The sequence below is a fragment of the Microcebus murinus genome, chromosome 19, assembly GCF_040939455.1.
Source record: "Microcebus murinus isolate Inina chromosome 19, M.murinus_Inina_mat1.0, whole genome shotgun sequence".
In the NCBI taxonomy this organism is placed as follows: Eukaryota; Metazoa; Chordata; class Mammalia; order Primates; family Cheirogaleidae; genus Microcebus; species Microcebus murinus.
This window is the reverse complement of record NC_134122.1, coordinates 41,888,784-41,904,103: the sequence shown is the minus strand read 5'-3', so window position 1 is coordinate 41,904,103 and position 15,320 is coordinate 41,888,784. Positions and strand designations below refer to the sequence as shown.

General features: G+C 47.6%; 1 protein-coding gene across 3 annotated transcripts in view; it reads left to right on the top strand.

Annotated features, from left to right (window-relative positions):
* The window catches only part of PCNX2 (pecanex 2), a 264,024-nt gene that overhangs the window by 239,435 nt on the left and 9,269 nt on the right, over nt 1-15,320 (top strand). For 2 of the 3 annotated variants that reach the window (XM_075995467.1, XM_012738240.3), the window contains exons 28-31: nt 708-823; nt 13,042-13,201; nt 13,739-13,969; nt 14,613-14,887. In XM_075995467.1, the coding sequence (XP_075851582.1) occupies nt 708-823; nt 13,042-13,201; nt 13,739-13,969; nt 14,613-14,887 (782 nt within the window). The remainder of the gene's footprint in view (nt 1-707; nt 824-13,041; nt 13,202-13,738; nt 13,970-14,612; nt 14,888-15,320) is intronic. The other variant, XM_012738242.3, reaches the window with a different exon arrangement.

Sequence of the window (15,320 nt, the reverse complement as noted above, 5' to 3'; positions counted from 1 at the left end):
AAGGAGGTGTCCTGATAATCTAACCCATGCTTGGCCTCTGTAGGTGGTTCAAATACTCAAAGAATCTATTGATATCCTTGGCTATGTTGCTGGGATGGCCCTGCTCTTTTCTCAGTTGCTTCATGAAATTATTTCATTTTTCTTGCAAAAGATATTTTGACTTCAAATTTCTCCTGCAACCCTCCCCACCCTTTTTTTTTTTTTAAGCTGACTTTGAACGACCCTTGTTGTAATTCAGCTGTTGACTGTGGACTTACAGTCAATCCAGAGGGCTCCTCACTGCTGGGAGAAGAGGAGATTCTCATTTGCACTGGATTTGTTGTGCATCTTTTCTCTCCCTGCCCAACTGTGCCCCTCCTTTGCCTTGCCCAGCACTAAGGCGGGCGTTCATTTGGCTGGAAGCGCTGACCGTCTTCGTGACCTGAAGGGCCATCTTTGAAATTCCAGAGAAGTAGGTCATCAACCCACCTCCTGGGCCATTTTCTCTCCTAAAATAGCTTTCTCGTTTTTATTTATTTATTATTTTTTTCTGTGTCCAACCACAAAAGAAACTGTTTCAGGAAGCAGAGAGTTCCCCATCCCTGAGGTCACCCCAGAGGAGACCATATGGCTGACTTCAAAAGCCTCCCCTGACCCTACATTGCGATGCTGTGTTGGTATGTACTGGAACCTACGGGAAAGCTGAGTGGACATCCTTGCTCTTTCAGCCTGCAAAGACCGTGGTGGACAGTGACGAGGACTCTCCCTTGGTGACTCTGTCCTTTGCCCTGTGTGTGCTGGGGAGGAGAGCTCTGGGCACCGCGGCCCACAGTATGGCCATCAGGTACCTGGGGGAAGCAGTGGGAGTGTGCTAGACTGGTACAGGCCCCACATCTCACCTTTCTGATGGATCTTTATCACTTGAGTTCTTTATTCTAAAGTTGGACTGATTATACTTCTTCTTTCACATAGTTCTTTCAATAATAAATGGTGTTGGGCCTGCAAAAGGACTTTTAATCACTTTGATCTTTTAGACGATTAGATTAGGAAATATCATTTATGTGTTACAGTCAGGACCCAGGAATTCTGGGCTGAGGACTTTCTACCTTACCAAAGGTCCTTGTGGATTTGCTGGAAGATTCAGTGAATCTGCATATGAGGTGCCTAGCCTGGCATCTAACAAAATTGATGCTCAATAAACATTAGTTCCCTTTCCCGTATTTTTGCTCACAAAAGAAAATCCTCACGTCTTGAGCTCTAGGCTAGACCTGACTCTGCCCTGCGCTTGTGGAGCTCTGACTAATTGGGTGCTGCCTCTGTTTCCCAAACTCTGTCCCTCCTGGTTCTCCCCCTTCAGTAGGTCAATAGCCCAAGTCGCTCTCCTTAAAGAATGAAAACAAAATCGAACTCTTTGCTGGCCTTTGGTCACCCTCTGTCACTCACGTGGTGTCATTCACAAGAGAAACAGCACTGAGCCTGCCAGCTCCTCCTCGCACTCCAGCTACCCTGCTCTCACTCCAGCTACCCTGCTCTCACCTTCCACTCACCTTCCACTCACCCACATCTGTGGCCATTGCCTTTGGCGTTTAGCACAACAGGCCAGCAGGTCTGCACTCTGCCTGCCCATTAGAATTGCCGCGATGAGTGGTTCTCAGCTCTCACATGCATGTTAAAATCTCCTGTGGGACTGTGAAATATCCTGACGCCCAGGCCCTACCCCAGCCCAGACCAATCCCGTTACAGCCCCTGTGGGTGGGACCACACATCCCAATCTTTTAAAGCTCCAGGTGATTTCAGTGGGCAGGCTAGATTGAGGACCACACACCCAGGGAGCTTCGAGAAGAAACAGGGCCTCCACTCAGCCTGCCCTCCCTGGTTTCTCCTGCACTTGGGCTTTATTCAGTGTGTCTGTATCGTGTTGTTGATCTGATGCTCGGCGAAAGGGGGCCCTTTGATATTAACTTGGGCGAGTTTTCTGTTACTAGGTAGCATGATTAGCTCGTTAAAGGCAGAACCCACTTACCTACTTAACAACCCTCATGACCCTGGGCCATCAGGCAGACGAGTCCGGGGAGGCTCTTGCTGACTGTGTTTCTCCATGTCCTTCCTAAAGGGGACGGCTGGGCTGTGCGTCATGACTGGTGGCAAGTTATTGAGAGGTGTCATCGGTTATGAGTTGTGAGTTGATGAAGGGTAAGGTGTGGTGGCTGGCAGCTCTTTCCATTGCTCTCTGGAAACAGCAGCCTGGAGTCACCGAGAGGGAGAGGTAAGAACCGAGGGTAGTTAGAATTTGTGACATCAGCTGCTCTTTCAACTCCCACGTCTCAGAATTTCATGATTTCTTTACAGGTGAGAAATGCCCAATGTCCGACCCTCACAATCTCGTGGTGATGCCTGTTATAGGCAAGTCCCCTGGGGAGGAGCTGAACGGCCACCAGTCTCTCCCTGTCCCCCTGCCTGACTCAGCCTCACACAAGACTCAGGCCGTTCACTTTGTGGCCATGTGAGAGTAAACTTGATAATTGTTGAAAGTCTAGCAGAAGACTCATTCATGGGCTTTGTAAAACCCCATGATGTGGTCCCTAGAGCAGGCTCCTTAGGAAAGTATAAATAGAGAATACTATTTTCAAATACTGTGGCTTCATAGGATCTTGCATTTGAAATCACAACAGAAGTCTTCGGATACTCCTGCCACCTGGGCAGATGGTTAAAATAATATAACAAGGTCTTTTTGTTTGATCCATTCGAAGTGTTTTATAAATTTCAGCTGGCAAATAAATACTGCAAATTGTTTTTTAGTTCATATCTAAGATATTTTCAAAGGCTTTTCCAGTCTTGTTTTCGTGCATCTTGCTCAGCTCTGCCTGACCCAGGTGTTTCCTGCTTGGTCTGCTCGATTTCTTTTTCCTTGATGAAGCACCATGCTTACCAGCTGCTTTTTTTTAAAACCTGATTTTGATGGGATTTCCTTGTTTCAAAGAGTGTCTCATGCTCAGTGTCAGCTCTGCTTGCTGCACACATGGTGATGAGATAAATCTGGGAAGAATCTGCACAGTATTATGGGGAAAGCCTGGATTGCCTGGGGCAGGTTTACTTTACTGAGAGGTCCCATGCCACAGCAAAATCACAGGAGGCACTTTCATTTCGACGCTTGATTTACAAAACGCAGCTTCTTCCACGTGCCACCCGAGGTCCACAGTTGGGGTCTGAAGTGCATGAAGTTCTAAGATTTGCCTGGGAGCAGGGCTGGGAGAAGGAATGCAGGGTGAGCAGAGGTTCCAGCCTGGCAGGGCCCTACTGCTCTTTAACCAAACAGCTGGGCTTTACTTGGGCAAAAAAGATAGCAGAGCTCAAAAAAAATTTTTAAACATAATTTTTATAGATACAAGTTGCTCTCAAAGCCATCCCAATTTCTAGTCTTATCAGTAGTGTTTTGCCATATGCTCGCTTATGCATATGTATTCCATCTTTTTAGATTTTTCTGGTCTCAAAGGTGAAAAATTGTATATCATTCTTATCTGAATTTACATTTCTATTTTTAATAGTGAGAATGAGACTGTCTTAGATTGTTTGTTGGTCATTTATGCTTTTTCTGTGAATTGCCCATTTACATGTTTTACCCATTTTTATTAAATACTTACTGATAGTAATACCTTATTAGATATGTTAAAATATTTTCAATCAAGCTACACTTGTTTTAATTTTTCTTTTAAAGCTTTGTGGTAGGATGCTGTTCTTGCTCATTTTCTCCTTAGGTGAAATTTTAGAATCGCTTTCCAAAAAAACCCCCATTAGAATTTTGATTGAGATTGTATTGAACATACAGATTAATTTGAGAAAACAAAATGAATACCACTTAATAATATAATGTATCTTTCTGATTGTTTAGTTTTTTCAATGTCCTCAGTAAAATGTTATTATTTTTTAAAGATCTGTGATTTCTTAATGGGCTTATTTCTAGGTATTTTTAAAGTTTTATTGTGATTGTGAATATAATCATTTTATAATTGGTTACTTCTGGTACAAAGGAAAGTTTATTTTTGTTTGTTTGTTTGTTTTTTTATATTGATCTCATTCTGGGCACCTCTACCGAACTCTGTTATTGACATAATATTTCAACTAATTTTCTTTAATCTTCTGGTGGAAAGGTATATCTGAAAATGATGACCATCTTGACTGTTTTTTTTTTCTTTCCGATGTTTATAACTCAATACTTTTCCTTATTAGATTGGCCGTGACCTCAGTACAATGTTGCAGGTGGGCGTCTGTGTTAGTTTCCAACTGCTGCTACAACAAATTACCACAAACCTGGTGATTTAAAGCAATATGAATTTTATTATCTTTCAGTTCTGGAGGTCAGAAGTCCAAAAGGGATTTCACTAGGCTAAAATCGGGGTGTCTGCAGGCTGTGCCCCTCCTAGGGTGCTGGGGGAGATTCCATTCCCTGCTCTAGAGGCCCTTCCTCCATCAAAGCCAGCAGTGCTGCATCTTTCTCTGACTCCAACACGACCTGTCCTGCCTTCTTACACAGTTAAGGGCCATTAGGATGACATTGGGCCCACGCAGATAATCCAGATAATCTCCCCATCTCAAGATCTTCAATTTAATCACATCTGCAAAATTCCTTTTGCACTGTAAGGTAACATACTTATAGGTTCCTGGGATTAGAATGCGGATATCTTTGGGGGCTGTCAGACTGCCTACCACAGCATCCTTGCCTTAATTAATGGGAATGAGTCTGATAGCATTAAAAATATGCTTTAGTTTAGGTTTCGTTTAAACCATTTTTATGAAGTTTAAAAGTTTCCTTCTCTTCCTAGCTTGCTAAAGCTTTTATCAGGAAACCATACTGGTTTTTTTTTTTTTTTTTAATTTGAGGGCATAGATTCTGATGGCACTATCCTTTTCTTTTAATCTGTTAATGTAATAGGTTATATTAATAGATTTCCTCATGTTGAAACATCCTTGAAATTCTGAGATAAGCTCTATTTGCTCGTGATCCATTATTCTTTTTATACAATGATGGGTTCAAGTCGCTAATATTTTACTTAGTATAATTATGTCTATGTTCAAAGTAAGAATGGCTCATAATTGCATGTGTGTGTGTGTCAGCATTTGCTCTATCCTTGTATAATGTTAAAATCTGGAGTATGCCCTTAGGTGAACTTTATGAGATGCATGTTGTTCTCACATTTAATGTTAAAGAGCAACAGATGATTGTGAACACTGATTCCCCCAGGTCGGTCTTATGTAACAACCTGGTATAAGCCACAAGCTCTGACCGATTTATTGGGGAAATGTTTTGACTTCACAAAAGTGACATAGCTTTGATAGAGGGTCCTCAGGAAAGAAAAATCTGTGCGTGCAAAATTAGATAGAATGAGTAAATGGAGAATCATCTTAAAGGAGTTCCTGAATGCAAGTGAGGAAAAGAGTCCCATTATATAAATTGTCTTAAAATAGCATAAAATGTCTGTGTGTTATGGAGATGGAATGGGTTAATATGGACATGACAAGCAAGCACTGATAATATTTTAAATGTGAGGTTTGGGGCATAGCTCCTTTGAAAAATTGTCTCTCCCACTGAAGATATAAGGGGATGTTCTAGTAGGAAGTCAGAATAGCTTCACTGACCCCCGAGGCTAAGAGATGGCTTAATTGCTATCTTCAAGTACAGGAAAGGTGATGAGCAGATCCTGGCTGGTGCTCTATTTGTAGAGATAAAAGATCAGAAAAAGGCTGCACTTTACAACAGCAACAGGTTTGTTTGCGGAAGAAAATACACTGACTCTTGAAATAGACTAAGCTGCCAAGAGGATAAAAAGTTTCAAGGCAAATTTGATCTTGAAAAGCGATAGGAAAACAAGCCAGGCGTCAAAGTGCTCCGCCAAGCCCAGCATGCTGCCTTATGGCAGGAGGTCACTGCTGTGGTCTGAGATCTCTACATCTAACGTCTACCCACTCCTCTCCTTCCTGGTGCACTGAGGAATCCTGACGTCATCTCAGCTTCTCCTCCTGAGACGAGGCGCCATGCTGGGGCCAGCCGTCATACTGGATCATCTTGCAAAACAGATCAAGGTCCACTTGCCAGACTGGAGTTGGAAACACAGTAATCAGAACCTAGGGGAGAAATAGACAAAGTAAACAGAATGCACGACCCTGACCTAGAAGATAAAGTCAGGTTACCAAGCTAAAATCAGAATCTTGGAGCATGGAGAAAATATCGCTCCCTGGACACTTGGGAAGTCACACAATTAGCCAGAGAGTCGAAAAAAATATCTTTTTATTAATGATTAGGAATAATCCATTCGTTTAATGCAGGGTATGTATCAGAGAAGGGTGAGTACTGCCACATGGATGAGGGGAACGTGCAAGAGAAACAGTGGTGAGAAGGGGCATTGGGTCCCCCACTTTCCACAAACTTTAAACAGCAACATGGACACAGAGAATCCCAAATAAGAAGGTCTTTCTCAGGTCTCCTCTCATCCCATTCTTCCAGAATGAGTCTCAGTATGGTCCCTAGAGGTGCCACGGCATCTGGAATAGAGAAAAAAAAATGTCAGCCTAGAAAAAAGGGCAAGAGTCTCTGGGACCTTAAATTCTAACACAGTGTTGGGAAGCCCCCTCCCACTTTCTGTGTGGGCTCGCCCCATGTCCCGGCTCCCTTGTTTCTTTGAAATGTCTTGACATTTTTAGGGGATCCCATGTTTGGGCCTGTGAGTTTCTAACCTCATAGCACCCCAGAATCTCCAGGGGAGCACGATCAGAGTATAGACCCCCCAAGCCCACCACAGACTACTGACATAGAGTCTCTGGATCTTGGGCCTGGAACTCTGATTTTGAACAAGCTATCAGGAGATGAATTCTGTAGCCAGGCCGACACTGGTCCTCGAGCGGGACTTAGGGAGCATTTTGCACTACACAATAACAGTTGATCCAGTTGATGCTGAGCCTCCAAGCACAGAACTGTTGGTGTTAACACATCCCTGAGTCAAAGGTAGTAAAAAAAATAATCATCAAATCTTGTTTTAGTGATTTCTCATTTGGTAATTATTATTTCACACTTGGGATTTATTTGAAGCAGTATCACTGAAATTCTTTAGCCAACAAGATTTCTTTCTAATGATTATGTGAAATTCTGCAATGCAAACTTGCCTGTTTTATATTTGAAGCCTACGTAGCCTGGATATCGATGGCTGAGAAATGCTCGTTCAGCGGTGAAAATAAGAAAAATAATAGCAGTGAACATTTACAACGTGCAGAGTACTGGGCAGAGGGTACCATGAGTTATGAGACTTAATGCATTTTGTCCTCTCGCAAGGCATGAGGGTGAGTAGATACTACTACTGGCCCAATTTTGCAGCTGGAAACCCTGTAGCACAGAGAAGCAATTTGTGCGAGGTCTCACCATGCAGACTCATGCCCAGACCCCAAGAGTCTCAGCTGCTACTCTCTGGCCACACTCTGCCGCTGTGCACAGTGCTTCCCAGCAATTCATCTCCATCTGCTCGGCAGGAACAGCTCTGTGTGGACATTTCCCTGGGGCGGCCTGGCTGTTCCAAGCATCCACCATTTCCTCCTTGCCTACTTGCGCTTCCTGGTTGACCTATCCTGTACCGGGTTGTGTTGCTGAGAGCTACTGAGGGCACCTGCTGCCTGCATCGTGGCCCCAGTGCTCAGTGTGGCCTGAGGTGGCACCTTGCCCTCTGCCGGCCCAGAGCCCTTCCCATTGGAGTCGCCTCCACCGTGCACCCGCAGTGCTCGGCTCGCTTGGACACATGTGCTGTGCCTTTTAGGACAAGATGAATGCTGGACACTAAGTGTGCTCAGAATTGTCCCCCACCCCTCACCAACATGCACCCATTATCCTCAAACCACACCTGTGCATGGGGGTCCCCCACATAAATAGAGCCTCAGCAAGCCAAGCCTATAAATATGCCTGTAGGACTGGATCTTGAGAATGAGCACAGGAAGAAATCTATGATAATGAGATCAAGAGACAGTGTCAGAGCCAAGACTTAAGCTTAGGTTTGGAGCTTCTGGCTCCCGTCCCTCCAGCCCTGCAGGGCCATATGCTGCCTCTCAGTGTGGCACCTGAACTCTAAAGGAAGTGAAGCACCTTGGAGCTATTTAGGGGACACCCTGTGTTCTTCACAGAATGTTCTTACCAAGTGTTCTTTACCAGGTAGGAGAGAGCTGGGATCCCAACCTGGGGTTGTCTTGATTTTAGAGCCAATGGAGTAACTTTCTGGATAAAGAGTGCATGAAAGCAATATTAATGCACTCAATTCAGGATGTGGACAGAGTATATGCACCAACTTAAATGTGAGGAAATTTCTGGAGACCGAGCTCAGGAGGGTGAGGTGTAGGGGTCAGTTCAAGAACTACATCTGCAGGCTTTTCACCACTTGGCTCAACTGAAGCCTTTAAAGCTGTGGTCTCCAACCCCCAGGCCATGGACTGGTACCATCGTGGCCTGTTAGGAACAGGGCTGCACAGCAGGAGGTGAGTGGCAGGTGAGCATAAGCCCCACCTCCTGGCAGATCAGCAGTGGCATTAGAGCGTAAACCCTACTGTAAACCGCACATGCAAAACTAGGTTGTGCGCTCCTTGTGAGAATCTAATGCCTGATGATCTGAGATGGAACTGAGGCAGTGATGCTAGCATTGGGGAGCGGCTGCAAACACAGATTCTGATTATCAGAGAGGTTTGACTGCACAATAAATGTAACGTGCTTGAATCATCCCGAAACCATCCCCCCTACTCTGGTCCATGGAAAAATTGTCTTCCAAGAAACTGGTCCCTGGTGCCAAAAAGATTGGGGACTGCTGCTTTAAAGGGATTAGGTCATTCTAACCCAACCTCTGAGCTAGCCTTTAAGAAGATGACTCTAGTCACGCCTTTTAAAAGCAGCTCTGAGTTTCCTAGAGAGCCAGGTAGCCTGGAGTCAGCCAGAGGAGTTTCTCCTGTGCTCCCTTAGTGTGGCATAAAATACCGAGTATTTGTTCCCACCCATCTTGTCCTCTTTCTCGACTTTTCCAACTTTTGTTTTCTCTTATACGAAAGGGTTATAATAATATGTGTTGTACAGGTATCTATGAGAATGAGAGGAACCTATGGAATGGAAAGCATTTAGTAACCCACAAATCACCAGAAGAATGTAAGGTGTTGTCCTTCTCCCTGCCTCACTTTTAGTTGCTTGGAGATGGTGCTAATCATCTAGATCGTTGCTTTTTTGTTTGTTCTTTGTTGTTTTTAAGAGATAGGGTCTTGCTGTGTTGCTCAGAGTGGAGTGCAGTGGCTATTCACAGGCACAGTCTTAGCTCACTGCAGACTTGAGCTCAAGTGATCCTCCTGCCTCCACTTCCCGAGTAGCTGGGACTACAGGTGCACACCACCATGCCCTGCTTTGGATTGTTGTCTTTGTTTGGGGAACTGGAGCAGGAGAGTGTGGTCAGGAGTATGGAATTAACCATGGAACTAGAGTATGGTTGCTGGATTCCACATAGGAGAATACAGCACACGACCAGAGCTTGCTACAGTGCCCGAGGTGGAGATGCTGTCTGAGCCTGGGACAGTGACTTAGGGCACAGGCTCTCTGAGTATCTCTGCTACTAATTAGTAAACAGGGAAAACCCAGCCTGCAAATCACACTTAACTGTGTGCATATGTTCCACAAGTGCTCCACCGATGGCAGTGTGCTGCAGCAGAAGGCTCTCCACAATGCTAATCTGTAAACAACGCAGTATTGACAGGCCTGTCTGGAAATTAACTAAAATGAACAACTCCGGCATTATGCTGGGGATGCCTTTATGAGTCCTGCAGAAACTGTCCCTGCATTAGAGCTGCTTCCCTCTGAACTCTAAGATTCATGAAGACTTGACTCAGGATAAGGACCCCATTGTGCAACACTTGAAGTCTGTATCCTCCGCTGCCATTCTGTTTTTCTGAAAGAGAAAACTGGTCTCCCAGCAGTGGCACTATTGACATTTTTGGCTGTGTGGGTCTTCGTGGTGGGGGCTGTCCTGGGCATCGTAGGAGCATCCCCAGCCTCTACCAACTAGATGCCAGTAGCGCCCAAAAATGTCTCCATACATTGTGAAATGTCCCCTGCAGCTCCAAATCATTATCAGGTTGAGACCTACCATGAAAGAAGGTGCAGGTGATAACTGGGCTGAGCTGGTCAGTGATTTTGAACAAAATTGGGGCTCCGAGGGGCATAAGCAGCCTCTGTCTGGAACAATCTTGGATGGGAACTCTGTGGATACAGAAATCCTAAATAAAAGAGTGTGAAAGCAACCTTTGCTTCAATTGGCCATCTCCAAATTGTCATTGCCATGAAAATGGAGGGGTGGGTATACTGCAATGGGCTGGGTCTGTTGGATCACAAGCCCTGGGCTGACCCCGAGCTAGAGTCTCGGCAGTGGCCAGCCCTACAAGCAACGGCCACATTCTCCAGCCAGAGAACAGCCCTGCCCAGGAAGGCTGTAAAGAACTGCGCTTTACACTGACGACCCAGCCTCTTGTGTGTGCTCGTCACCACCAGGTATGGCATCATGAAATAGGCGGCCAGGTGGGGAACCAGAAAGACAGCAAGTGGCGCAGTGCTACAACCTAAGCAATACATACTGGCGTGTTCTAGTTGAAAAGAAAATGCACTCACGTGTCAGCTACTCATTATCATATCGAGGAGTGATATTTTCCTACTGCTGTTTTCATTTATGACAGTATTTAGCACTTCCGTGGTGCCATAGAAGCCCGTGGGTACCTCACTGCCGCAGTATTTGGTGTCCTACGTGTGGACATGCACCTCTAACGCGTGATTACACACATACCAGGTTTCTCTGGGGGCCAGCCTGCCCTCCGTGCCCCCATGTAATCCCGCACTGCTGGCACGGTCCTCCTGCCCACTCTGCTGACTGCCCGGCTGACCAACCAGGACAGTGTGTCCTGCCTCATTCATGTCCGTCCTTGGGAGGGGCAGGAGTGGGGGCCGTTGTGGTCCCCATGAAAGCCAACCTCGCATGACTCAGATGCAGCACTATTTCCCAGTAATAAAAACCGCTCCAGCTGTTGGCCTGGGGGTGGGAGCCTGTCATTTCTCAGTAGAGTCTTAAAAAGACAAAGTCCTGTGAAGCTCCAAACCAGAAATGTGCTGCAGGTGTTCACGGAGACCTCCACGCTCTCCCTGCCCTCCACCTCCGCTTGTCACAGCTCGCCGCTCCCCCTCCTCATTCTCTCAAGGGGAAAAAGCAGGTAATGAAACACCTTACTTTTAGGATGCCTTGTTCTCGAAGGTGCTAGGGCTAATACCCCCAGTCTAGTGGAATTCTAACTCAGACTGTTTGCTATGTTGAAAATCATTTTAATAGAACAGCATGAAGCACCACAATGCATCATTTTCTCTGAAAATAGAAATGACAGCTCGAACATCTATTGCTGGGGGCCTTGGATGGGAACTATCCTAGTGGAAGCTGCACTTCCCTGCTTGAGTATCTGGTTGATGACTGCCCTGCTCGTGCAGCTGAGCTGACAACAGGCTGACGCCGGGCCTTCCTCGCTCTTCTCTGTTGTCTGTGGATGTCACTCTGGGTATCTGGACAAGTCCCTTAATCTTTGTCACCATCCCCATCCCCACGTCTGGAGGGAGTTTTTTTCCTCTATGCTTACACAAGGCCATTCTGAGCAAGCAGCATGGCCTTCTTAATCCTTTCCTGAATAAATCCCACCCATTTCTTTTAGGGTTTAGCTCTCCCATTTTAGCACCTAGCTCCTACCCAACAATGGCAGCCTTTCCAGATGCTTTCAGCTGAGAGCAGACAGTGATCATTATACACGTTTCGAAGGCTCCACTCCCAGCATTAGCCTTGCTGCAGCCCATCTCTGCTGCCCCATAAGTGCCCTCCTGGTGCCCCTGGGCAGTTGCTTCTTCTTGGATCTCTTTCTGGAAGGCTCCGGGCTCCTCCAGGCCACAGCACTCTGAGCTCCATCTCCCCAGCCCCTGGCTGTTTACGTTTCCCACAGTCTGAGGCCTCTGAGCCTCAGCAGCGTCTTTTCTCAAGGGAGTTCTAGAAGGAAATTAATGATTGTGGTACATTTCGGGAGGAATGCTGAAATAGCAATCAGCGGAACCGTTTCCCTGACGGGCAGGACCAATGCGCCGTGTTGTGTCGAAAGTCCTGGTCTGCAAGCAGGCTCATTAAATCCACAGGAGCAGCCACCCTCTGAGGTCCCCTTCCATGCTTGCTGCCCGGCTCGCTCTGTCCCTCGGCGGCCCTGCTGGGATGTTGTTTCTGACGCTGCCACGTAACTGCTCTCAGGGCTCTGAGAGGCCAGGGCTCTGAGAGGCGGCTGTGATGGAGAATATTAATAGAAAAGAAAAGAAGAAAGGAGGGGCTGTTCTTCCTCTCTGCAGAATGCAAGACGCATTGCTGGCTCAAACCTCCCCTCCAAGTTCATCCAAAATGTAAAGGCCCCAGGCCCTGAGAGATTTCCCGAGTGACTTACACTCTAGTTCTCCATCCTGGCAATGCTCAGTAACGTGCGGGAAACGGAAGCAAGGCAGGGAAAACCTAGAAACATGAAAACCTGGGTAATCCCGAAAGATCCTTTAGGTGTTCATTTTAAGCCTCACAATTCTGCCTCTTCCTCTAGTCATTAAAAAAAAAAAAAGGGTGGGACTGGGAAATGAATGTTCTCTGAGAGCTTACATCACCAATTTGAGGTTTCTTTTGGTTTTATTTCCACCTTCCATATTGCAGTAGAGTCTAGTTTTTAGTAGGAGTAACATAGCCCCAGAAATGATTATCTAGAATTACAAAGAAGGAGAAAGATGCCTGCCTTATTCCATAGCCAGCATCGTCACGTCCTGAGAGGTGGAGGGCTGGCGGGATTGCTGGGGTAGGTTTGCCTTTTCTGACCCAGACCTCTAATGTCACATTCAGAGATCAAGTACTTCCGTGCCTCCTAAAATGACTGAAGGTGACACCAGCAGGAGACTCAGACCTTGCTCACAGTGACAGGATTCTGAACGTTCGTTCAGTATGAATTAACAGTAATCAGGACTCTGTTTTACAGCCTGGATTCTTTCCTCTATGGCCTCCATGCCCTCTTCAAAGGTGACTTTAGAATAACAGCACGAGACGAGTGGGTATTTGCTGACATGGACCTGCTGCATAAAGTTGTCGCTCCAGCTATCAGGATGTCCCTAAAACTTCACCAGGTAAAAATCCTTTTTTTTTTTTTTTAAGTATCAGCCTGAAACTGTAGGAGGAAAAAATGGCCTTTGAAAAATGTGGTCCCCTCTCTCTGCACGGCATTGCAAGTGGACTCATTACTTAGGTAACTGAGCACTGAGGCCGTCTAGGTAGTCTTGACATTGGCAATGGCTGTTTGCCCCCAAGAGCGGCTAAGAGGTGGTGGTGTTCCACCAGGAAGGAAGCGAAGGGCACTGGCGGGGTATGGTGGCCCATCAGATGTGCCCAGACTGTATCTGAAAGTCAGAGGAACCTCAGCCACGAAGCTCTTTCCTAGACATGTCACTGGTTAGGACAATGAGAAGCGGAGGCGTCCTCTGTTCTCAGCTGGGATCCAGAAAAAGAATAGGGGAGAGAGTGAGATAAGAAGAGGACTCAGCTTTGGAGCCACTGGCCAGTCATCATCTGCTCACCCCCTGCCCCAGGGCCAGTTCTTCTGGTCCCCACCCCTCTGGTCCCCACCCAGTCCCCACCCAGTCCACACGCGGGACTTCTTCCCACAGGACCAGTTCACTTGCCCGGACGAGTATGAAGACCCTGCGGTCCTCTACGAGGCCATCCAGTCCTTCGAGAAGAAGGTGGTCATCTGCCACGAGGGCGACCCGGCCTGGCGGGGCGCGGTGCTGGCCAACAAGGAGGAGCTGCTCACCCTGCGGCACGTGGTGGACGAGGGCACGGACGAGTACAAGGTCATCATGCTGCACAGAAGCTTCCTGAGCTTCAAGGTGATCAAGGTATGGCGGCCACACTTCCGGCCCCCCATCGGCACGTGGCTCTTGTCTGGGATATATCTGAGAGGACACAGAGCGGTGGCTGGCACTGACACGCGGGTCCCTGCACCAGCATCCTCTGTAGGAGGACCAGCCTCGGAGGGGCGGTGCGTGGCCAGCAGAGGCAGGGTACGGAGCCCGGCTGGGCACTGCGTCCCCTGCAGGGACAGTGCCCACCTCGCAGGACCAGCATCAGGCAAGGACTTGGGCACGGAGTCCTGTAGACACACGTGCAGGGGAGGGTCAGGATAGAGCCTGTTTTTAAAGACTTTCCGGTTCTCTAGACTTCCAGACCTTTCTCTAACAACACATTCTTGAACCCCAGAGCCTTAATCCAATGACTCCGCTTTCCATATAGCCTCACACCACCAGGCTAAAGCAAAAACTTTCTTTCTATCTTCTCTGTTTCCCTATGAAAATGACATCCCATCCATCTGGTAGGACAGCTATTCTGGCTCGACTATGACAAGAGCCTTAGGCCAAAGTGTTGCAGTCGCAGATGTCCAGTCCCAGAGCCCTGCTCACTTCACTCCCTGCGGGCTAAAACCAGCAGACTGGGAGACCCGGGACAGCCGCCTCTCTCCCCTGCCCCTCCCCTGCCCCGCAGGTCAACAAGGAATGTGTCCGAGGACTGTGGGCCGGGCAGCAGCAGGAGCTCATCTTCCTCCGCAACCGCAACCCGGAGCGCGGCAGCATCCAGAACAACAAGCAGGTCCTGCGGAACTTGATCAACTCCTCGTGCGATCAGCCCCTGGGCTACCCCATGTACGTGTCCCCGCTGACCACCTCCTATCTGGGGACCCACCGGCAGCTGAAGAACGTCTGGGGCGGCCCCGTCACTTTGAACAGAGTGAGGACGTGGTTCCAGACCAAGTGGCTGAGGTAGGCTTTGCGACGAAGGCCTCTGTCTGGGTGCTGCGGGGGGCGCGGGGGGGCTCTCCTACCTCTGGTTCAGATTTCACTGGCGACCACCATTTTCTCATACGATGAAAACTGCTATAGCCAAGTGACATCTGGCAGACCATTTGTTTCAGCCAGCCGTCGCAGACTTGGAGTCAGCGGGAAATCTCATGCAGCTGAGACTCTCTTCCCCCGACACTGCACAGGCGGAGAAGCTGCGAGAGTGCTCGCAGCGCTGCGGAGGTTGTGGGTCTTTGGGAGTAACGGGTCCACATCTGTCAGGGAGAGCTGGGCCCGGGCTCCCCCCCCACACACACACACACACGTGTCTCATCCAGTACGCCTTCCTGGCTGTGGAAATGAGTCTCTGGTTACTCAGGCTGCAATCTAAGAAGTTTTGCTGCAATACGACCGA